Source organism: Perna viridis, chromosome 8 (genome assembly GCF_037379345.1).
Source record: "Perna viridis isolate PV_CMFRI_1.1 ecotype Kerala chromosome 8, ASM3737934v1, whole genome shotgun sequence".
NCBI lineage: Eukaryota > Metazoa > Mollusca > Bivalvia > Mytilida > Mytilidae > Perna > Perna viridis.
In genome coordinates this window covers 394,931-418,330 of record NC_142452.1, presented here as the reverse complement: position 1 = coordinate 418,330, position 23,400 = coordinate 394,931, and the positions used below count along the sequence as shown (strand labels likewise).

Here is a 23,400-nt window from a genome sequence, read left to right as displayed (position 1 = left end):
GTATCTTTGCATTTGTGGTCGTATGTATTTGCTTAGCGCTGTCGTGATTGTCATCCGTAGACACTTGGTTTTTGTGAGATAACTTCAGTTGTGGTTGACCAAATGTTATGAAAATTTGATATTATTTTAGTAACCACTAAAGGCAGATTCTTATTTTCTAATTTAAATTTTTAAGTTTGTGGCCCCATACCATTTTAGAATAAGGAGTAATTGGTGTTTTGTAGATGTTTGTTTTTTTTTACGATTTTGATAATTCATTTTTTAATGTGCTTCTTTTATAATTCTGGTAAACTAATGTTTCAGTTTTGGACTGTTTTCATGTTATAAGGGGTCAAAGAGGCCACACTAAAAAAAAAATCATATTTTGTATTTTTGGTCCGATTTCATTTTTTTATTGGATTCCTTATGAAAATCCCGGCCTGCAATTTTCAATCAGATTTCAGTTTTCGAGTTTGAAGGGGCCACACCTCAAAAAGATCGACTATTATTATTTTTGGTCCAATTACATATTTTAAATTGGATTCCGTATGAAAATTCCTGCCTGCAATTTTCAATCGGATTTTAGATATCTCTTATTGTTTTCGAGTTAAAAGGGGTCAAAGGGACAACACCCCCCCCCCACCCCAAATCGACTTTTTTTAAATTTTTTGGTCTGATTTTGAAAATTTTTATTTAAATATTTTGTGCAACAAAGTGTCCAAGCCAGTTGTTGTGTCCATGAATTATAAGTCCCTATGTTTAAACTAAAATTGTGTCTAAACTTGCCCAAACTGTTCAGGTTTTGACCATTGCAGTTTCATTTTGCTGCGCCATGCGAAGCTTTATTTTCTATCTAGGAATATATTGAAAATACCTTACTAGTGTGTGGAATGCGTATTAGCAATGTCCGGTAACCGTTAATTACCACCGCTAAACTTAAAACTTTCCTCTAGAGCCTCCCATTTCAAGTGTACATCCGGGTAAGTTTTGTTATTGCCAAGTCCATTTTTTTTAAAGATGTTGGAAATGTTACACACGTGCAACTGTGGTCACTATGAGTGTTTTTGGCCGCGTGTGTGTAATATCATATTTCCTTGCAATGTCTGTAAGGAATGGAAGCTAGAAAAACGGAAGGCCGTAGTAGTAATGATAGTATAAGCCAAACTGAAAGCCGTTGCGTCGACGTCGGCGTCTTTGGATGGAATGTTTGCTATTTGTCAACTCCAGTTGCTACGACAGGATGAGTAGCATTACATCGGTCCGAGAGTCAGTTAGTCTCTTTGTGGGAATGCAAGTGACCCCAAGTGCATATGGTATGAGTCCCTTGCAAATAACATGTATTACATATCTCAAGAAAATGTAGGTAATCCCTTTGTGGAGAATGTTTTATCTACCATGCCTACAGCACCAAATGCAATAAGTGCTTAAGGGGAATTGTGGCTATACGGTATTATATGCAAATGTTTAACACCTTTATGAAATATGAGGCCTTTGTTCATTGATTTATTGAGAAAAGACGCTTCTCGTAACCCAACGGCTCAAGCTACTTCTCATAATTTACAAGGTGATAAGGCCACACCAAATTAATGTCTTGTTCGACGGAATCGCCGCTCCCTTTTTCCGATTTCCTTTTTTTTTTCAAAATCCTTCCGGAAAGAAATCCGGTCCGACATTTTCTCGCGTTTTAGTTATCGGCGATCATTTCCGGTTCGTTTTGTTTGGACTTTGCAGTTGGAAACTTCACCAAAACAACGTTTAAAAGTGAGACATGGATGATTCTGTCAACTTTATCACTTCTGTCTGGGAGAAAGGCAAGAATATTCGTCCAAATACGTTGTTTAATGTAAAGAAGTCGACGACTTTTGGCGACGTATTCGAAAAAAGTATTGGCAATGACGACACCCTTCTAAACATCGAAATTGGATGTTCTGTGTCCGATATAAAATCTTCAAATCTTGATTATTGATGCGAATATATAGTAAATGTCAAGGTGACAACATCCGATCTCTGTAGTAACTGGCTGAAAATAAGACATCTAGAGGTTGCCACATCAGTTTATTTGACCTATAGAATAGTCAGGAAAATACATCATATACTCATGATACTGGACAACCACGTCATTTTAAATGAATACACCTTTTTAGAAGTTAAAAAACAGTAATGCGATGGGAAAAAACATTTTCGCTCCATCAAATTTTCAAAAACAAAAAAAATTTCGCTCGCCGCCCCACTATTTTTGTCTTAAAAACCCGAAGAATAAGAAATATTTTTGGTGTGGCCTAAAGAGCCGGAAAGTTCATATATGAATACATTCAGTAAAAAAAACTTTGCTTCCAATGCAAATCCATATCTGAATAATGTCCCTTGTGAATAAACCTTTAGAAATCAAGCAGTTTTATGTATCACTTTTTAAGGTTTATTAACCAAGTAATCTTTTGCAACTTTTAAAACTTATGGTCATGCGGCATTTTCTGGCCATTTTTATGGTTTGTTTACATACAATGTGAATATATACTAAATTTTCACTCTAGCCCCACCACTGTTTAAAGTGATGTGGAAAAAAAATTTGAACAGCAAAATAAAGAACTGGCACATTCTGAAGTGCAAAAATAAAATATCTTTTCAATTATATCAAATTGGAAAAATATTATTCAATCCCATGGCCACTGGTCTTCTTTTCATGACTATTTACTATATTTATACCTCTAATGGTGACTCGAAAAACAATGTCAAAGATGATGTCAAACATGAAAAAGAATCTAGGTCTTATACAAGAAAGAGATTTAACAGATTTAGTTCATCAAATGAGAATAAAGAATTTCCTTGGAAGAGGAATCTTATATTTTTAGATATACATGAAGAAGAAACATTTCTGTTACCATTCCATGAAACTTTTCTAACCATGAACCCAGAGAAAAATAGTGTGAAATTCATGAAAAGGATGCTCATCAATATGACAGTGATTGCTCAGGGTTTTTGTGTAAAGTGGCTTGTGCGTTAGATATTGAGATTGAGGACAATGAACATAATGCCCATGCATCTTTTGTTCTGGACAGTAATAAGAAAGAAAAATATAAGAAATATGTTTCGGAATTCAGACCTTCTCTATTTCAAAGACGTTGGAGGAGGTAGAAAAAGAGTATCAATCTAAGGGTTCAATAAGAACAAACAAGGCTAGTGACGACACGAACTTTACAGTTCGACATGAGAAGTTTTAGACTTACTGTTCAACAGTTCAGTTGGATAACAGTGTTTTGGAGTGTTTAGCATCCTCCAATTCTTCTTTTACAAAGTCCTCAAAACATTGGAAGTCTCATTTTCGATTCCAGAATCGAGATTTGTTAAATCGAGTTGCCCAGATTAAGAAAGTTGGTACCGAGGCTAGACTTTTATTAAGATAATTGTCTTATGTAACTCTTTTATGTCTAATTTAGAAAATATTGAGAGTCCAGAGGACAAAACAGATGCTATTAGAGCTCTTATGGATTTTCTTCTCCATGACAGATGTTATTTCTAGGTTGATACTTAATACAGTGAAGTCGAGACAGGGACTCTTGTTTCTTAAATGGCTTTCAAAACTAAAAATTCTGAAAACAAAGTATTAGCTTTGTCTACTTTAAGATCGAAGTTATTCGGTGGCTAGTTCTTTCATATTCTGCATGATAGTGCAGAGAACATTCGTATTGCGAAAGAGACTCAGTTTTAAAGAAAGGATACAAAACCTGACAAACCAAGGAAAAAAGAAAAGAGATATTCTGATACTAATGATCTCAATCCTACTGTAGAACCCAGTGATAAGAAAATGAATTATTCAAATGACTTAAAGTCACACAAGAAAAGTAATGCGAAGTCTGGTTCGAAGGATAAGCCGTTTAGAAAAGACGCTTTTTAAAAAAGGGAGGGGGTGTCAGTTGGATTTTCGTCCCCAACGTTAGTAAAGGAAATGACGGTGTATGTACATAATTTTCAGGGGAAGCCAAGGTAGGGTGTCATGTCCAAAAGTTTATAAAATTTTGCGTCAGATGAAGGTAGATCTTTGGGTTTTGAGTACTGTCCAGGAAGGACTTCGAATCAATTTTTCTTCCCCACCCCCGAGGTAAGGGATAAGAGAAACAACGAGATTGGGCAATCATTTACATATATTAAATATTCAAAGCTTATTAGAAAAAGATGCTGTAGAATTTGCAACCAGATATGCCAGGATTATTGCAGCATGTTTTTGTGGTACCCAAAAAGGACGGGGGATTACGTCCAATTCTGAATTTGAAGTCAATTAATCAATACCTTCAAAATACTCAATTCAACATGGAAAATCTGAGATCAATAATTCAGGATCTACAAAAAAGGTGGTTGGACAGTAACTCTGGATTTGAAAGATGCATATCTCCGAATCTCAGTATACCACCTCCACAGGAAGTTTCTTAAATTTTGTATAAAAGGGATTCACTGTCATGCATATAGCTATTGTTCCAAGAGTGTTCACAAAAGTAATAGCATCTTATTCAACAGTTACGTAAGATAGTTCATTTTTAGTGTATTTGGGGTTAATATTAAATTTAAAAAGCCTACAATAATGCCATCTAAAACACAACTTGGGGGCTCTATTCGAGAACTAGGAACGTTTCAATTACATTCAGGAAGCTTGTTTGGCTGATAGAATCGTTTGTTCCATCCAGACCGATTTTACGCCTTTTGGGGCTTCTTGCTTCGTTTGCAAATGCACCCGTTGCAGTTATATCTCCTGATTTTTGGAATGCTTTGATAAAGTTACACATTTGGTCAAAACGTAATAGACAGACAAAGACAGACGAAATCACCCTGTCTGTGCATTATACTTTTGGACATGGTTCAATGGTGTTTAGGCAGCCCATATTCCCTGGAAACAGAACTGTCTGGTAGACAGTCTATTACAAGATTGCTATCATATGAGAATCACAGAATAGATTTTGCATCCTTCACTGGTTCAGGTTATTTTTCATATTCTGGGGACCCGAAACATATTTTTTTGGAACAAGACACAATCACAAAATTCAAGTCTTTTGCAGCCCAGTTAAAGACCCACTGGCTCATGCATGCGATGCGCTATCAATGAATTTGACGGGAATGTGTGCTTATGCATTTCATACTCCAATTCTGATTCCCAAAGTTATAATGAAAGTTAGGAAAGAAATGTGTACTCTTCTGCTGGTATCTCCATCTGCTTCACATCAGTCTTGGTTAAATTTCCTCTGTTATTTGAAATTTTTGCTTATTTGGCTTGTGAAAATACATTCACTTCGTTCTTCATGAAAGATGCCCCAACAGAAGAGGCTAGAAAGGCTAAGAAGGCTATACTGGACCCTATGAGGAGTTACAAGAAATAGAAAATAGGTGAGAGGATATATGTAATTATTTAAGACATGACCACAGCAAATTTTCTACAAATCCTATTTGTTAATGCATATAATAGTAGTTGATGCAGGTAAGTGTAGATAGTGATATAAACTTGATATAAGATAGTGATATAAAACCTCTGTTTATGAAGTATCGAAACTTATCTGAATATCCCTGTACCCCCTCCACTGTGGTCTTATGGTTTTAGTTCAAGGGTTTGTCTCGCAAAACTGACCCGGATGTACGCTTGAGATTGAAGGCTAGTTCAACGGTGGTAATGAAAGGTTGACGGACATTGCATATGTTTGATGCAGATAAGTATAGATACTTCATAAACAGGTTTTTTCTTTAAAATCCTACAATTTCTATTATCACTTTGATTATATGAACTATCATGTAACTTTTCTCAAACCACCCAAAAGCAAAGGAAGGTGATCGCTAACATGTTTTTCAATAATCTAATTAAGACATCAAGGTAGTTCGTACATGATTAAGAGGATATATTTTGTAAAAAGTGATACATCAAATTGTATCTGAGTGTTTATGTTCATAGTGTGGTGCAACTACGTCCATGTAGATTTAATTAGTTTATTTGAAGATTGAATGAGCAGTAACAAGTTTGAAACTTGGTTCTGATTTTCCTATCGTTAACTTTTGTAAGTATTGTCTAGCACGTCTTTACGTTTGTAATTTATGAATGATAAAACAATGGTATTGCTGGTATGTGTCATTATTGGTGTAATCCCGTTGTGTAATATTCATATTTAAGAAACTATTTAGTTGACCTTAATTGATGAACGACTTTTTTGATAGGGGACATGTCTCGTTTGCTCGTGTATTTATGTCTTACTGATTTACACTGTCGTCTAGTTGTGAGTATTTGCCAGGTTATAACTTATTTTCGTTTGCGTTCATTCGCTCGAGGGAGGGGGGTCGAAGTCGAGTTACCTCTCTTTCAATAACACTTTTTAATATTCATATTATTGTGTTTCTCCGTCGTGCGAACATTATGGGTCGGAGATGCTACAATGTCTTTAAATTCAATATCCATACGGATTGCTTTGGTGCGAGCCCTTCTTTATAGCGCGTTTGACGAAAACGATCAGTGATCTTTCCGCTGTCGTACTGTAAATCATTGTTTCCTCCTTCTTACATTCTGTCATCTTCTACTCTGGTGCCTTCAGATTCGATCACAATAATTTTTTTAGTAATTTGAGGTTAATTTGAAGTGCGTCTTTGAAATTAAACGTGATTCCTCGCACTTTACAATAGGGCGTTGTTCCGTCATCCTGCGGTTTGGCTAATTTGAAGGCATTGTTTTTCGGGCCGCCTGTCACTGATTTTTTATCATGTTTCCAGGTACTTTGTCCGTAAGATCTCTTAAATAATCCCCAAGGGTCCGTTTCCATTTTCCGACATTACTTTTGAAAATTATGGAGTCGGTTTTACAGCAAGAAGCACGGGGTCCAAGATGTTCAATGAAGCTGTACAATTTCAATCATCGCATTTCCACCAATTCATCAGTCACAAAGTTGAATCCAGTTACGTCGATCTGATCACTGGTTAACATATCGAATTACTCAGCCGGTTCTGTTATGTATTTAAGTTGGCACGTGTTTGATCGATGTCCAAATTTTTCCAGGAAGCTGTTCAATATAAGTATTGCCAAGTTTGTCATTCCGGGATTTTTCCCTATATTTTTATACACGAGCACAAACCCTCTATTTATCGGTAATCGTTCATGTACCTTTCTTTGTCTTCTTCTGTCTCACACCATTCTGGTCAGCCACTCGATTCCTTCATGAGTTGTTGAAATGTGTTCACTTATTCCGTAAATAGACTGCCGTTTTTGGTTTGGGGGTCATATCTCTCTGTTTCTTCAAAATGCCAGATTCCATAGATCTTTTTTTATCTCATATCCCATGTCCTTCTTTACTTTGTCCGTTACCTATGTTCCAGATAATGTTCATTCGTTGACAGTATGGTAACATTTGGCTTGATAGTTTTCAGTGTTCATGTAATTCCAGCGGAAAACAAAAGAATGTAATCCAAGGACAAAGACCAGACATGAAAAACAGACAAACACAACAAAGGAAATAAAGTAAATAAATTAATACATACAGAAAAACAAAAGTAAATGAGCAACTTGGACTCCATTAAAAACTGGGAGCATGGATCAGGTACAATGGTAGGCTAAACGTCCTCTGCTTTTCTAGAAACACCCACCGAGTTGCTCAACTCAAAAGGCAAGTCCGGGGTAGACGAAAGAGGAAAGGAAAAGTGTGACACGTTGCACAAATAAGTTTTTATGGTGTAGATGAATACACCGTAAAGAACAACGTGATGACGATCATAAAACTTCTGTAGTGATGACTTGTAGCAACAAGTTCCAGAAGCCTAATTGTTGAATAAATCAGTTTTCATGGTCCTGATGGATACTCCATAACGATCCACGAGTTCTGGAGGGATGCTGCCACATATGAAAAAAAGATGACAATTTCAAATGAAAAGTCATCACGTTTGTCGTAAAGTTTGGTCAATAGTTTTCCTTTACCATCGATCTCTAAGTGCAGGTCAAGATATGAGGCTGACTTCACACTGTCTGTAGTATCCTTCATCTCAAGTTCTTTGGGGTAGATGCGATGTATCAATTCCCGAAACTAGGATTGTTTAACGATAACACGTCATCTATATAGCAGAAACTGAGATTAAAGGAACTTGGTAAACAATGTTCTTTCTTTCGGATCAGATCAGCCATAAAGTCAGCGTCATAAGAGTGAAGGAATAGGTCAGCAAGTAGAGGAACACAATTTGTTCCCATTGGAATGCCGACCGTTTATTGGAAAACTCGTCCACCACACTGGACAAATTTGTTGCCGATAAAAAATTCAACCTTTTCAAAATATCTTCTGTATATTTGGAAGATGATTTGGAATTATATCTTTTACAAAGTATGAAGAATCTCTACCAAGAACTATATATTTGTATCTATGTGTACCATCTGTTTGGGAGAAACAACGATGCATAATGTTTTTGAGTCGGGATTTTAACTTAGTATGGAGAATAGAAGTATACAGTCTTGAAAAATCATAGGTTTTAATGCTATTATATTTTGATTATAATCTTGAATTGAGGGTCTCCAAAAGATCTTTCGAATTTTTCTGGATCCACATTGAATTAATACCACTACGGGAGTAACAAGTGTTGTGGTAAGACTGGAGACCCTCATTGACAGCTGTGAGTATAGAAGTTAAAAGTTTTGAAAGCGGTTTGGTGGTACATTTTGCACATCCAGCACACATCCTGTATAGCGGAAAAGGGTTTGTAAGTCTTGTTCTAGTTTCAGTTTCCCTTCCGGATTTTTCGATGTTGAACGTATTGAAATCCGAAGACCGATCTGCATTTTATTGTTTACTTCCGGGAAATCGGAGAGCTGCATCACAATGCAAAATCTTCCATTTTTATACCTTTCTTAACATTTTTATCCTGTATAACTAGATATATGTCATTTTTAATCAGTATTTTTACACAGAAAGATATTTTGCTTTTTTATGTTGAAACTCAGTGCTATGTTAATGATGAATCTCAATGCATTTGAATGGTAGACGGGGACCCATTCTCATGAAACTGAGGAGTCACGTGACGAGACTTACATACCCTATCATCAGTTTGTTGTTTATTTTGACAGGAAGAAATGGTAGGTAAAGTCCCCTGGAAGATATGATTTAACATTTGATCAATCCTTCGTAGTTAGTGATTCCTTTAAAATTTTCCGTTATTATTTCGGGATGACATGGGTTTACTTTTCCAGTCTTGTTCATGATGGGGTATAAGGAGGTGACGTCATACAATTCGATCCGATCTTCTTCTGACACTTTTTGATATAGCACAAATTCTTCTGTACGTCCTTCAGCAAGTTCGCCTCTTCGTTCGAGGGGGTTTATATATTATATTGATTCTACGTATTGTTTTACTAAGGGGTCCTATTTTACTTCCTGGTCAAAGTCGCCTTTCCATTACTTACGTATTTGTATTCCTGCTCTTCTATGTATCTTTGTTTTTTAATTGTATGTTGGTGTAAATCTGTTATAGTCATATCGTTGTCGGGATTCAATGCATCTCTAGCGAAACATGCAGGGAAAACCCATGCCAGAAGCATCTTTGTAATTCGTAAATCGTTCCAACTGCATATCCATTCACAAACGGTAGTGTTGTATGAAAATTCAATGATGGATGGTTAAAGGTCTTCTGAATCAGGTTTTTTTTTGGTTGGCACTCTCTATAACTGTCCGTAAAATCGAGTCGAACAGTTTTCTTTAATGTTTCAGTAGTGATTGTATATTCCCTTCTTCTACTCCTTTGATTTGCACTTTGTATTCCGTAGCGGTCATGTTGAATCTGCCAATGTGCCGTTATCCTTTCACGCTAATATAATACATGTCCTCGATTTTGGCTGGTCGGTTTGACTGCAGTTCTCCTAATCCACCAATTTGATGCTGATGATACTTGTGATGTCTAAGGTTATCTATCCTATTGAAGACAATACGACAAATGATACAATGAAATTCAGTTTCATCTCGATGATGTTATGGTCTCTGATGAGGTTTCTACTCATTGTTTTTTTGCAGATGTTACAACTCATAATGTTCTAGTTCTTGAACAGTCTGAAGTGTTCCAATAGCTGACTTTTTCTGGCAAAGTTCTGGCTTTACTTCCTACAAGTATGAATTTTCTGAAATATAAAGAAAATATTGTTTCTTACATGTATTCGATAGAATCAATGTTAAAGTATATGCACTCTATAATTAATTTATACATTTAGATTAAGTAGAGAACGTAATGATGATGTTGACAGCTTGCAATGCTGTTCAAGACTAAAGTTTATGCTCATGACTTCTACTTTTTATACTAAACACACTGTGGTGTATCAGCTAGAATTAAGTGTTGACATCTCGAAGTTGTTTTTAAAATGAATTTTCACCTTGACATCCCTTTATTCGTACTTACTGGCAACAGCTCGATACTTTAATCTTTACTGATGTTGTTATGAGTATTCTGATTGGTAGATAAATACATGTACGAAGATTTTGAACATGTGTTTTCATTTGGTCAATAAATACATGTACCAATATTTGTGAACGAGTGGTTTCATTGGCTAATACATACATGTACCACTATTTTTAACTCTCTCGGAATCTGATCTATTTTCAAAGGAGGGCGTCATACATGTACCTAGATGTAGGTTGCAGAACGTATAACATGTATCGATAAGTGAATTCATCGTATATAATGATAATACAAATATCAATCACCAATGAAATAATTTAAAAAAGAAATTATTTGTAAAATGCTATAGCTAATTGTTTATTGATGAAAAAGTGACAACCCCACTTTGTTAGTCTCAGTACGGTTGACGATAAACATAATTTAAGCTTGTGATCATAAACGAATAGTGATGTAAATTTGATGATTCAACATACAGTATATTTAATTACTCTAATTATAGTGTCCACAATACATTTCTATTGTGGACAAGCACAAGACCCGGACGCCGATAACTTAGCTCGAAGTTCAAAAGTCTGAAGGTAAATTAGTTAAGTAAAGTGATCTTCAACAGCTAATATTCCGAACACTGAAATAAAATCTGTTCTGAACGATGCGATAGTCAACCGCCCATTCTATCGTAATATACGCTGTGATCATTTTCAGGGTCATTAACTTTTTAAACAAATGTTAAACATAGCCTGAAGAATGACTCATATTTAAGGGCTATTCGATGAACAAAAGTCGTTAAAGATATCTAAAGGTTATGTATTTTTTTAAATATTAAATATCTTCTATGACAGATTTAACTTAATAATTTACTCTTTAGATTGAATTGAAAATCTTTGATGTTTTGTGAGTGTCTATTTGTATTGATAATAACACAAAACTTCATGAAACATGTTTGTAAGAGCACCAAACACTAAACATCTACAATATACAAATAAGCGCTATAGATGCAGAATGCATTTGCATAAAAAGTCGTGTAAAAATGATACAAAGATAAAGATAAATCGAATGATTTCATCATCATGAACTCGTGGATCGATATGCTGTATCCATCTGCATCATGAAAACTGTTTTAATCAACGGGGCATAATTTTCATTTCCTTGTTTGTCTACCCCGGACTTGACTTTTTATGAGCAACTCGGCGGGCGTTCTAGGAAAGCAGAGGACATTTACCCTACTGGTGCACCATGTTCCCAGTTTTAAGTGGAGTCCGAGTTGCTCATTTGCTTTTGTTATTTTGTATATATGATTTTAGTTACTTTATGTTCTTTGTTGTGTATGTCTGTTTTCCATGTCTGGTCTTTGTCCTTGGATTACATTGTTTTGATTACCGCTATAACCCTTGGTTCCCTTGATTACTCTTTGATTACCGCTATAACCTTTGTTCCCTTGATTACTCTTTGATTACCGCTATAACCTTTGTTCCCTTGATTACTCTTTGATTACCGCTATAACCTTGGTTCCCTTGATTACTCTTTGATTACCGCTATAACCTTGGTTCCCTTGATTACTCTTACATTTACGCAATGAATTGGAAAACAATACAACATAAAACACATGTTTACGTAACAAATACACAACTTAAGATAATCTTTAATAAAGCTTTTATAAATTATAAAAATACTTAGAAGAACGTCAATTTATGTGATGACTGGTATTTCATATATTTATACTTATACTTCAAAAGTAAATTGAATAAAATAGCCATAGAGTATTTGTTTACAACAGGATTTTACACCCAGCTTGCACCACTTGAAGGATGGTTACCTCAAGGCATTATCTGTTTTTGTTCCCAGTGGTTTATCTCATATTGTATATCATCATATCGAATTGTCCTTTAATTTTACAATGGAAAACGGCGATGTTAAAGAGGAAGGTAAGTAAAACAATATCTTTCTTCATGACGTTATATGAAGCCGTTCAATTGCTTGATCAATGATCATACCATTCATTTTCAATTGTTTTGATAGTTCTCATTTCAAAACTTTGTTGGAAGGAAACTCTTTTTCTCTTTTGAATTTTAAATTTTAAACGCTCGTTATTAAATATCTGTAAGCGTTCTCATGTAGTAAGCTGTTTTTAAAAGCAACAGTTGAAACTAAAAATGTGTGTAGGTGCAGGACAAATGTACCTTGATGACAGAAAATATTTAATCCCCTTCCGAAACGTAACAGAATAATAAGAATCATTTTTGTCGATGTCAAAAACGCAAGATGTAAAACTAAATGCATTAGAGCAGTTTATTTATATATTTTTTCCAAAAAAAAAATTGGTTTTAAGTTTATTTATATTTATATTGTACGAATTATGAATGATTCTACTTGGATGAAATTTGAGAGTAGCTGTAAATGTAACATGAGTTATTGACAGTTTGCTGACGATGATAAAACTGGCAAACGAGTGTCCATTTGACGAAATGGTTCAACGTAAGTTAGTCATCCTCATATCTTGACCTACACTTAGAAATCGATGGTAAAGGAAAACTATTAGGAAAACTAACAGATGAACGGAAAATCGACAATTCTGAATGAAAAGTCATCACGTTTTTCGTAAAGTTTGGTCAATAGTTTTTCTTTACCGTCGATTTCTAAGTGTAGGTCAAGATATGGGACTGACTTCATAGTGTCTATAGTATCCTTTATCTCAAGTTCTTAGGGGGTAGATGCGATGTATCAAATCCCAAAAATTAGGATTGTTTAAAGATAATACGTCATCTACATAGCGGAAACTGAGATTAAATGATCTAGCTAAACGATAGTCTTTCTTTCGGGTCAGACCAGCTATAAAGTCAGCCTCATAAGAGTGAAGGAATAGGTCCAGCAAGTAGAGAATCACAATTTGTTCCCATTGGAATGCCGTTTGTTGAAAAACGCGGCCACCACACTGGACAAATATGTTGTCAATTAAAAATTCCAGCATTTAGTTAAGTCGGGATTTCAACTAAGTATGGTGAATAGAAGTATAAAGTGTTGAAAAATTCATGAATTTTAATGATATTATAGTCTGGTAATAGTCCTGAACTGATTGTCTCCAAAAGATCTTTCGAATTTTTCAGGATCCACATTGAATTAATACCACTACGGGAGTAATAAGTGTTGTGACAGCTGTGAGTATAGAAGTAAAAAGTTTGAAAGATTTTTGGTGGTACATTTTGCAGATCCACCTATGTAACGTTGCTTATATGGATTCTTGTGGAATTTAGGAATTCAGTCCATAGACAGTAAATCACAATTATTATCGTCCTTGGTAAAGAGACCAAAAGAGGATAGCACAGATTTATGGTTTTCCACAATATGAAAGATGCGTTTTTCCGAAAATTCGTTTACAATGTGATTCAATTGATAATTGTCTTGTTATTTTGTACTGTAACTAAGTGGATTTACAAAACCTGCAAATACACAAATTATATAATCAGCCAGACAATTATATAATCAGCCAGACAATTATATAATCAGCCAGATAATTATATAATCAGCCAGACAATTATATAATCAGCCAGACAATTATATAATCAGCCAGACAATTATATAATCAGCCAGACAATTATATAATCAGCTAGACAATTATATAATCAGCCAGACAATTATATAATCAGCCAGACAATTATATAATCAGCCAGACAATTATATAATCAGCCAGACAATTATGTAATCAGCCAGACAATTATGTAATCAGCCAGACAATTATATAATCAGCCAGACAATTATATAATCAGCCAGACAATTATATAATCAGCCAGACAATAAATAAGTCTTGTCTTTGATTATCGACAGATTATATAGCCATGAGTTATACAACTTTTAGATTGGTTATCTGCTTGTTTTCTTTTGAGAAAGTGTTATATCATATATCAATTTTGTTCACTTCAGCATTGCTTGGATATGTTGACATTTTACAAAATTGATAAAACTGTACACCCCCTGAAAAAAGTCAAGCGCCTTAGACCCCTCGGACAGCTAGGCTACATTAAAATATAGCTTTCGATGTATTTTATCACGCCCTTCTATGCATACGTTGTCTTCCCAGTGCCAACTCGATCTGATGGAGAAGTGTAGCCAATAAAGTCGTCAAATTCTGAGACGTATGTATGAAATTGAATTTTTGGTACATGTATAATTAATTTGATGCTTTGTCCTACATAACAACACTTAGATGAGTTGTTCCATACTACCATACATCGTGTACTAAGTTACAAGATTTATTCTACGAGGATGAATGACGCGGTCAGTGAAAGCTATATTTTGATATAGCCTAGCTGGCCGAGTAGTCTAGGGCGCAGGACTTTGTGCAGGTGGCGTTGCCAAGCGTTGCCAAGCGTTCAAAATTTATGTTTATGTTTCTATATATTATATAACTAACGTTGGTAAGTTTGTATAATATTATTATTACGTTGAACTCAGTAATGAGATTATTCTATCTTTTTAACACATTTTCGTTTTGACTAATTCAAAACAACAAATTTAAAAATCCACAATGGAGAGGAAAAATAAATAACAAATCACAAAACAACAGACGTATGATGGTCGATGCCTATCACACTGATAGCAGTAGTGGCGCAACAGTGATGGGCTGACAAGTTGCCGACTTCCATCAATGTTTTGGGCAGTGATAAAAAATGTCTAGATTCAAATATATAGCATTACTCCCCAAATATTAACAGGAAAAGTTTTAAAAATTTAAGTTATTAAAAACTGATAATGAGCATTTCAAATTTCTTGTTTTGTTTTATTTCTATCGATTTTAAGCATAGATTCATACTCTGGTTGATTTTTTTTTATCCTTATTGACTATCTGACATATTATGCTGCCCATGATATGTAACACATTTGGTCAAGATGGGTATATTTCAAGCTTAAGGTGATTTTTCAGTACAGTAAATTCGCATTGTCTGGCATTTCCATCATTTTGGTTTTTGTTTTAAAATTTGTATAGTTTATATCTGCAATCTACTTGTAAACAGTTTTGCTTTTATAAAAAGGGAATATTTAACCTCAAAAGATGAACATAAAATTCATCATTTTCATCGAAACTTCATTATCTCGAAAATGGGCATATGCATTACTATTTAGTTCCTTAAGGTGGATCATACTTATTACACGGACCATTATTTCCTGTCATATTGCAAAAACATACAGACAAATATATTTTCTATCAACTAATACCTTTTGAAATGATATAATAATGTATCTTAATTATTTCAAGTGAGTTTTGACATACAAAATAGAATGGTGTTTTAATCATTCTTAAAACGCTTTTTTTCAATGGGAGATAATTGGCGTGACAATTCTTGCAAAGGGGAGATGGTTGGCGTGAAAAGGTTCTATATTTTATTTTTATTTTTTTAATATTACAAGAGAAAGAGTTCGGTGACCACCAATTTTCGTTTTGAAATATGATAAATGTCAGTTCAGTGTTCTTTATATAAAGTTATAAGAAATTTGATTTACCAGTTTTTCAGAAGTTTGCGAAATATTGAAAGTTCCCTACAGAATCCATCTAAAATATAGTTAAATATTGGCTTCATTAAAACTCAAAATATCTAAGAAAATTAAGTTGTTTTACATTAAAATTTTAAAGTATATTCATTCAGGGTCCTGAAAAAAATAGAAAAAATTATCAAATTTCAATGTAATTTCAGTCATTTTAACTCAGATTTCCCTTTCAAATGTTAATTTCAATTCGAAATATGAAATGCCTATTTGGAGGTTTCTGCAACCCTAACGCTATGGTGGTCATGATTGTATATATTAGAACTTAAATATCCTTTGTTTCAATGTGGCTAGAGCATGGGTAAAATTGTGCTAGACTGAACTGGAATTAGTTTCATTTAATTAGCATTCGGTTTCTCTGGTATTTAAACTGAGTGGCTTCTAATAGCTACAGTATTACTGAACCAGACAAAATAATGACACATTGAAATTCATGCAACATGATTTTTCTCTCCCATTTTTCCTTCATTTACTTACATACATTTACAAATATCTTTCGGAAAGTCCCAGTAGTTAAAATGAATTTGTTTTATATTACACTTTATTGTTAATGTTATTTTTCAAACAGGAGAAAAAAAATAACAGTACAAAAAACCTAAGTAATGATAATTAAACTTTTAACAAAAACCATGCATTTGCACGGTGTTTTACCTTGATCATTGTTTTCATTACAATTATATTACCTAGGGAATTACAAACAAAGACAGGAATGCACCATTAATTTTGTTTAAATTTACAGGAATTGGTTATCATCGGAAAACGAATAAGGACCCACAGTTCATCACAAAACGACCTATTCAATTTCAATCTTTCCTTATCAAGAAATGTCGGGGACATTTTCAGAAAGAACCATAAACCACACTGGAAGCAGGCTGTAAAGGAAATTGCAAAGTAAATTTTACAATTTATTTAGCCTAGCAATTTTACAAAACTAATAGCGTTACATGTGAAGGAATATATTAAAAACAAGCTCAAATACTACAAGATTTTTAATCTGTGCCAAAAATAGGAAAATTACGACTAGACTGTTTATTTATACTTCTATTCCCCATATTAAGTCGAAATCCCGGCTCAAAAAACAACTTTGTTATTCACACAAAGACGGTACACCTAGATACAAATATGTAGCTCATGGAAGAGATTCCTCATTCTATGTAAAAACCAATTCAAAACCATCCTCCAAATATACAGAAGAAGATTTTTTCAAAATGCTGGAATTTTTGTTCGACAACATATTTGTCCAGTGTAGTGGACGCAATTTTCAACAAACGGTCGGCATTCCAATGGGAACAAATTGTGTTCCTTTACGTGCTGACCCATTCCTTCACTCTTAAATGGCTGACTTTAAAGCTGATCTAATCAATCTGAGGAATATCGTTTAGGAAGATCCTATAACCTCAGTTTCTGCTATAAAAATGGCGAGTTGTCATTTAACAATCCTAGTTTCTACCCAAAGGAACTTGAGGACTTTGATGGTAAAGGAAATCTATTGACCAAACTATACGACAAACTTTTCATTACGTGTTGTCATTTTTCCTTTCATCTGTGGCAACATCCCTCCAGCAGTTTCCATATCACAACTCTTACGTTATACCAGAGCTTACCGTTACTAAACAGCATTTTTCAATCTCCCTAGACTTCTTACAGTTAGGCCTCTGGAACAGGGTTATGTTGCTACACGATTGAAGTCATCACTACAGAAGTATTTAGTTGTCATCATGAACTCGGGGTGGTTACGGTGTATCCATCTGCACCGTGTAAATTTGTTTGTTCAACGTTTATAGTTTTCCTTTTTCCTCTTTCGTTTACCCTGGACTTGACTTTAGTAAGCAACTCGGCGGTTGTTTCTAGAAAAGCAGAGAACGCCTACGCTATCCATACACCTAGTCCATGATCCTAGTTTTTAGTGAAGTCAGAGTTGCTTTATTTACTTTTGTTACTTGGTAAGTGTTATTTTGGTTATTTTTTGTTCTTTGTTGTGTGTGTGTCTGTTTTATATGTTCTTGGATTACATTTTTTGTTATTTCCGCTAGACTCTTGGTTCCCTTGATTACTCTTGCATACGTTGTTGTTTTTGTTCGATTGTTTTGTTTTATTATTTCGTGTTTATGTCATATATAACTGAACATTCTAAAAGTGTTTTGTATGTTATTTACATAAATTTTACAGGGATTTAAAAGCTAAAAAGATGGAATTCAAATGCACTAACCAAACTTGGCGCGGGAATTGGATTGATTGTAATACGTTTCCATTTGTTGTAAAGAAACCTTGCTTGGTATATTCATTCGGGTAATTATGTTAACGTGCAAGTCATTAAAGGGAATAGGAACTCTTCAACATGGTGGGTATACTGATAGTCTTTCCATAATACAAGAATAATCTGAAGTTCATTTTCCTATATTGTGCTTAATTATTTAACTGTAGAGGACAATTGCTCTAAATTTATGGTTACAGGGGGCAGCCATATTTGCTATAAGATTAACTCCCCTACTGCAAAAAATACCAGATGGCAGCACTTATGATGTTAATTAGGCCATTTATCTGATGTAGTATTTAAAGTAAATAGCTCTAAAACTGTGAAGAATGTACAGTTTGTCACAAATAAAAATGATGAAAGTGGTCGTGAAAATTTATTTTACACCAGATAATAACGGAACAAAAAGGGCATTTATTTATTATTTTTAGCACTAATCCTTCCCTAGTATTATCATGTAAATCTTTATCTTAACATGTGGTCACAAAGGAAACAAAATTAGTGTGAAGTAGAATATATATAATTAAAAAACTTGAATTTTTTTTTTAATCAACATTAAGTGTAAAAAAAGTAAAATTGAGAATTGAAAATTGTTCTTAAACATTATCATTTGAGACAGCACATCAGGTCATCAGACAAAAATAGTGTTTTAATGTTACTCAGTTAATTAAGTCTATTTAGGTAAGCTTTGGAATTGAAGAAATATCAAATTAGAGTAAACCTCTTTTGGAGTTTCTATTCCTTTTGACTAAACAGAGAAAAAACAGTTTAGACATAAGAAATGGCAAAACAATTAAAAAAAACAGATTACTGATTCAATTTTTGCTACAACTTTTGATATTAAAGTTGAAAGGACGGTCTCGACATGTGTTATGGTTTGTAATTAAACTCTAAAACAAATAGTTTTTCTTTTCCCTTACTATCGATATAAAGAAAATCATAGTTTCGCATCGTCTTCTTATCTAAACATACAAAGTTGAGGTATAGCATGAATTTTAATAAACATTTTGTTCTGAATGTCGTTTTTAATAGTGCAAAGTCTGCTTGAAACAAAATTTGTAGAAAAAAATAAAACACTTTCTCAGATAAGAATATTGAATATAGCTAGCTTGTGACAAAATACCATAATTTTACTCATCAACAATTTTGTTATCGATATCTAGTTCCAGTGACAATAAACATCGTCATTTGAGTTTTCAGGAGTTGTTACAAGCTTCTTTCTCTTACTTGTAATTTGTAATTGAAGCATTTATTATTTTAACATGTAGAAATTACTAAAAGTGAAACCAAATATTTACATTTTGTTTTAGTATCAACTATGAATTTGATCCGGATGATGCATTTGCTTCGCTTGGATGTGATGTTTTCTCCTTTGATCCGAGGTAAGAAATAAGTATGTATTTTATTATTTAAATTTGAGACAAATTGAAAAAAAAAACCAATATCTACAAAATACGATTTTTATAGTTTATTTATTTCAACATTGTTTAAGCATCATAAAATAATGTCATACTTGGATCTTGACAGTTGTTAATTTTCAGGGAAGTACATTGAAAAATTAGTGTATTTCCATCACAACCCTCAAATTACAATTACATGGGTAAATGGGTTCAAGTTAAACAAGTTCAATTGATCGGTGAACCCACTCTCTTAAACATAACAATAAATCACTAAATTACGCTTAATGCTTTGCGCTATAATCATTGATTCCCTTTTCTTACTTTAAATGTCTTGTGTTGATCAATTTTAGTATGGGAGAAACTAAGGAACATATACGAAAAAGCGGTGTTCATTTCTATCCCATTGGACTTGCCGGAGTGTCAAAACGGAATTTTTCGCCAAGAATTGACATGTTCACGAAAAAGAAACCATCTCAAAAATGGACTATTAAAACTCTTCAGGATATAATTATTTCCTTGGGTCATGAAAACGTGAGTATAATGCTTAAGCAGCATGTGCACTAGTCACCCTTATATGAAAATGCAAACAAAAAGAACATTCCATAATCAATCCGATTTTTCTTCAATTTTAATAGTTTTACTGCTTTTTTGTAAGTAGGTCAAGAAATTGAAGCTTTAAACAAAGCACAAATAGTTTTTTTTCTTTTGTCCAATAAGAATCGATACAAAATTACTTCAAATACACGATTTTGAAATTTCAATAGCTTATAACATAAAATGTGGAAAAAATACAGACATGATTAGACTATCTTATATATAAATATAACTTTTTTCTCTAAATTTTACCACTGTCGTTCAAATAAGAATCCAGAGATGTATTTTTCAATTAAAAATCTCTGTGTCAAAATTTCTTCGTGCCATTTAGTTAGCGGTAAAAACATTTCAAGTTTTATAAGGATTGGAACTATCTTGGAAATTTCTTACTATTTATGTATATGATTACTTTTATTCCCAAAATTAAACACCTTAAAAATTGTTAAGTTAATCCAATAGCGAATATTGAACAGCATTTCATTGAAGAACAGTAAAGACATATTGTGCAGCAATGAGTACCTTTTTGTTGTGTCCTAAGTTTTTTTTTATCTTGTCGAAAGGCAGCAAAATAGTATTTTATCTAAACTTCTGCTGATCAGTCTATTGTAACGTACAACCCGTGTATATTAGGAGATACTTATTACTGTTGTACGTACAACCCGTGTATATTAGGAGACCCTTATTACTATTGTACGGACAACCCGTGTATATCAGGAGGGACTTATTACTGTTGTATGGACAGCCCGTGTATATTAGGAAGAACTTATTACTGTTGTACGGACAACCCGTGTATATCAGGAGGGACTTATTACTGTTTTACGGACAACCCGTGTATATCAGGAGGGACTTATTACTGTTGTGCGGACAACCCGTGTATATCAGGAGGGATTTATTACTGTTGTGCGGACAACCCGTGTATATTAGAAAAAACTTAGACTTATTGCTATTGTACGTACAACCCGTGTATATCAGGAGGGACTTATTACTGTTTTACGGACAACCCGTGAATATTAGGAGAGACTTATTATGATCATGACATAGACATTATTGTCATGATATTTCAAGTTTCCCAAATTAAATTTACCTAGTCTTTTATCTATAATTTATCTATAATCTATATTAACAAAACTAATGTGACTTATTACATCAGGAGTTAGGAACTTGTGCAATATAGTATAACAGAGACAAATAATTTGTATTTGAAATGTTCTTTATTCAAAAATCAAATGAAAAGGAACTTTACTGAATCATTTCATAAACACAACCGCTTTTTTCAGAGACACCTTGATTATCTAAAAATGGACATCGAATATTATGAGTGGGATGCCATTGACTCAATATTACGGGATAAACTTTCAAGCAGAATCAAACAACTTGGATTGGAATTTCATATATTCCCGGATACCCCTAAGGAAAACATAGTGCGGTACCTCCAAACTTACAAAATGTTGAAAGATTCGGGCTTTAGAAGGTTTGATGGGAATCTTTTTGAATTCAACATAAATGAAAAAACTAAGCGGATGCAAGCAGATTGTGAATTCGTTAATCTAAGGTTTGACTTTAAAAAATATCAAGTCGTTTATTAATTATGCATGTCAGGAGGTTTCAGTGATCAGAATGAATTATATTTGAATGTCTAAAAAACGGTATTTGAAGAGTCGAACATTTTTGTAGTAACGTTTAATGCTGGATTCAAAAGCAACAAATACCAATTGCTTTTGTTTGGAGATAAACACTTTTTGAAAGACTGAAAAAGAGTTTCACAAAATATTCCTTAAACTCTATGTTTGTGCCAATAAGAAAAACACTTCATGACCCACTCTTACAGGTGATGATTTCATTAATACGTTGACTTTTTTATTTACATTTCATTTCTAAACTTAGTAGACAAGTTCTTTAACCTAGCAGAGAAAACTGGATTGTTGTCATTCTGTGAACCTCTACATTCTCTGTTTTGCAAAGTATAGCCAAAAATTATCCAAACTTAACCCCCCCCCCAAAAAAAAAATATATATGGAGCAGTTTTACGCAGAATAGTTACGTCACTTCAAGCTACAATTTCATATCTAAGGCATAAAATGCTTCAATGTCATATACAATGTGTCTCGTGCGGGCCCGGGTGTAAAAAATAGGCCCGTAGCAGCGCTAAGCTTCTAATAAAAGGCAACTTAACAGTGATCAGACCCTAGGACAGGGGCTAGAGCGCTCTGCGCACAGAGCAACTGGTTTGTGTGCCCTAGGTGGTGGAATGGGGTAACCCTGGCATGCGATATGTTGGGGTTGTCGGGCCATAATACAGACAACCTGACCGCAAACCATAGTAATGCCACGTGTTTTGAATGATGACACGCTCCTCGCACGTTAAAAAACCCAACTGTGGTATTCGATAGGAGTATGAATGTTTGCGATCCGCCACAGGAAACTTAATTCCCCGGTCATACCCCCTCGCACTATTTTCAGTAGCAATCAAAATTCGTTGACCCTATTACCCTTACGTCTATCCCATTTTTCATTTCATGCTGGCGATTACAATTTTCCATTGAAGAGACTTTTTAATATTTAAATATTCTTAAGAAGGTTGCTTATTTCACAATTGTTACGATTTTTCTTAAAGGATTTTTCTTATGGTAAAGGAAAACTATTGACCAAACTTTACGACAAACGTCATGACTTTTCATTCAGAATTGTCAACTTTCCTTTCATCTGTGGCAACATCCCTTCGGCTCCTGCGTATGGAGTGTTCATATCACAACTCATACGTTATGCCAGAGCTTGCCGAAACTACGCAGACTTTTTGTATCGCGTTAGAACTCTAACAAATAGGCTTCTGGAACAGAGTTATGTTGCTAAAAGATTGAAGTCGTCACTACAGAAGTTTTATGGTCGTCATCATGAAGTCGTGGATCGTTATGATGTATCCATCAGCACTATGAAGACTGATGTATTCAACGGGTCATAGTTTTCCTTTCCTCGTTTGTCTACCCAGGACTTGACTTTTTATGAGCGGGTGTTTCTAGAAAAGCAGAGGACGCTTACCCTACCGGTGCACCTGGTCCATGCTTCCAGTTTTTAGTGGAGTCCGAGTTGCTCATTTACTTTTGTTACTTTGTATGTATGATTTTAGTTACTTTATGTTCTTTGTTGTATGTGTCTGTTTTCCATGTCTGGTCTTTGTCCCTGGATTATATTCTTTTGATTATCGCTATAACCTTGGTTCCCTTGATTACTCTTTCTTAATAATTATTCCAACATCAAAAG

General features: G+C 34.1%; 1 protein-coding gene and 1 long non-coding RNA gene across 4 annotated transcripts in view; one reads left to right on the top strand and one right to left on the bottom strand.

Annotated features, from left to right (window-relative positions):
- The first annotated feature begins 1,697 nt into the window (after positions 1–1,697).
- LOC148608723 (uncharacterized) lies at positions 1,698–21,986 on the top strand. 3 transcript variants are annotated; one of them, XM_088595530.1, is made up of 7 exons: positions 1,698–5,349; positions 12,134–12,281; positions 16,634–16,785; positions 18,064–18,183; positions 19,459–19,530; positions 19,899–20,079; positions 21,420–21,986. In XM_088595530.1, the coding sequence occupies exons 2-7, from the start codon at positions 12,165–12,167 to the stop codon at positions 21,726–21,728; spliced, it is 951 nt and encodes a 316-aa protein (XP_088451656.1). In that variant the 5' UTR covers positions 1,698–5,349; positions 12,134–12,164; the 3' UTR covers positions 21,729–21,986. The 3 variants fall into 3 exon arrangements, with proteins under 3 accessions (XP_088451656.1, XP_088451654.1, XP_088451653.1); XM_088595528.1 differs by lacking the exon at positions 1,698–5,349 and adding an exon at positions 8,946–9,049; XM_088595527.1 differs by lacking the exon at positions 1,698–5,349 and having other exon boundaries at positions 11,670–12,281.
- LOC148608721 (uncharacterized) overlaps positions 8,432–23,400 on the bottom strand; it is a 34,392-nt gene continuing 19,423 nt past the window's right edge. Inside the window, exon 7 of the long non-coding RNA XR_015924673.1 lies at positions 8,432–10,084. This is a non-coding gene — a long non-coding RNA (uncharacterized LOC148608721). The remainder of the gene's footprint in view (positions 10,085–23,400) is intronic.

Bases quoted from the DNA above. Each gene is read 5' to 3' on its own strand.
- LOC148608723 (XM_088595530.1), top strand. From the start codon at position 12,165: ATGGTTACCTCAAGGCATTATCTGTTTTTGTTCCCAGTGGTTTATCTC. The intron at 18,184-19,458 runs GTAATTATGTTA...ATTTTGTTTTAG, and splicing joins TGCTTGGTATATTCATTCGG to TATCAACTATGAATTTGATC. The intron at 20,080-21,419 runs GTGAGTATAATG...CGCTTTTTTCAG, and splicing joins TTTCCTTGGGTCATGAAAAC to AGACACCTTGATTATCTAAA.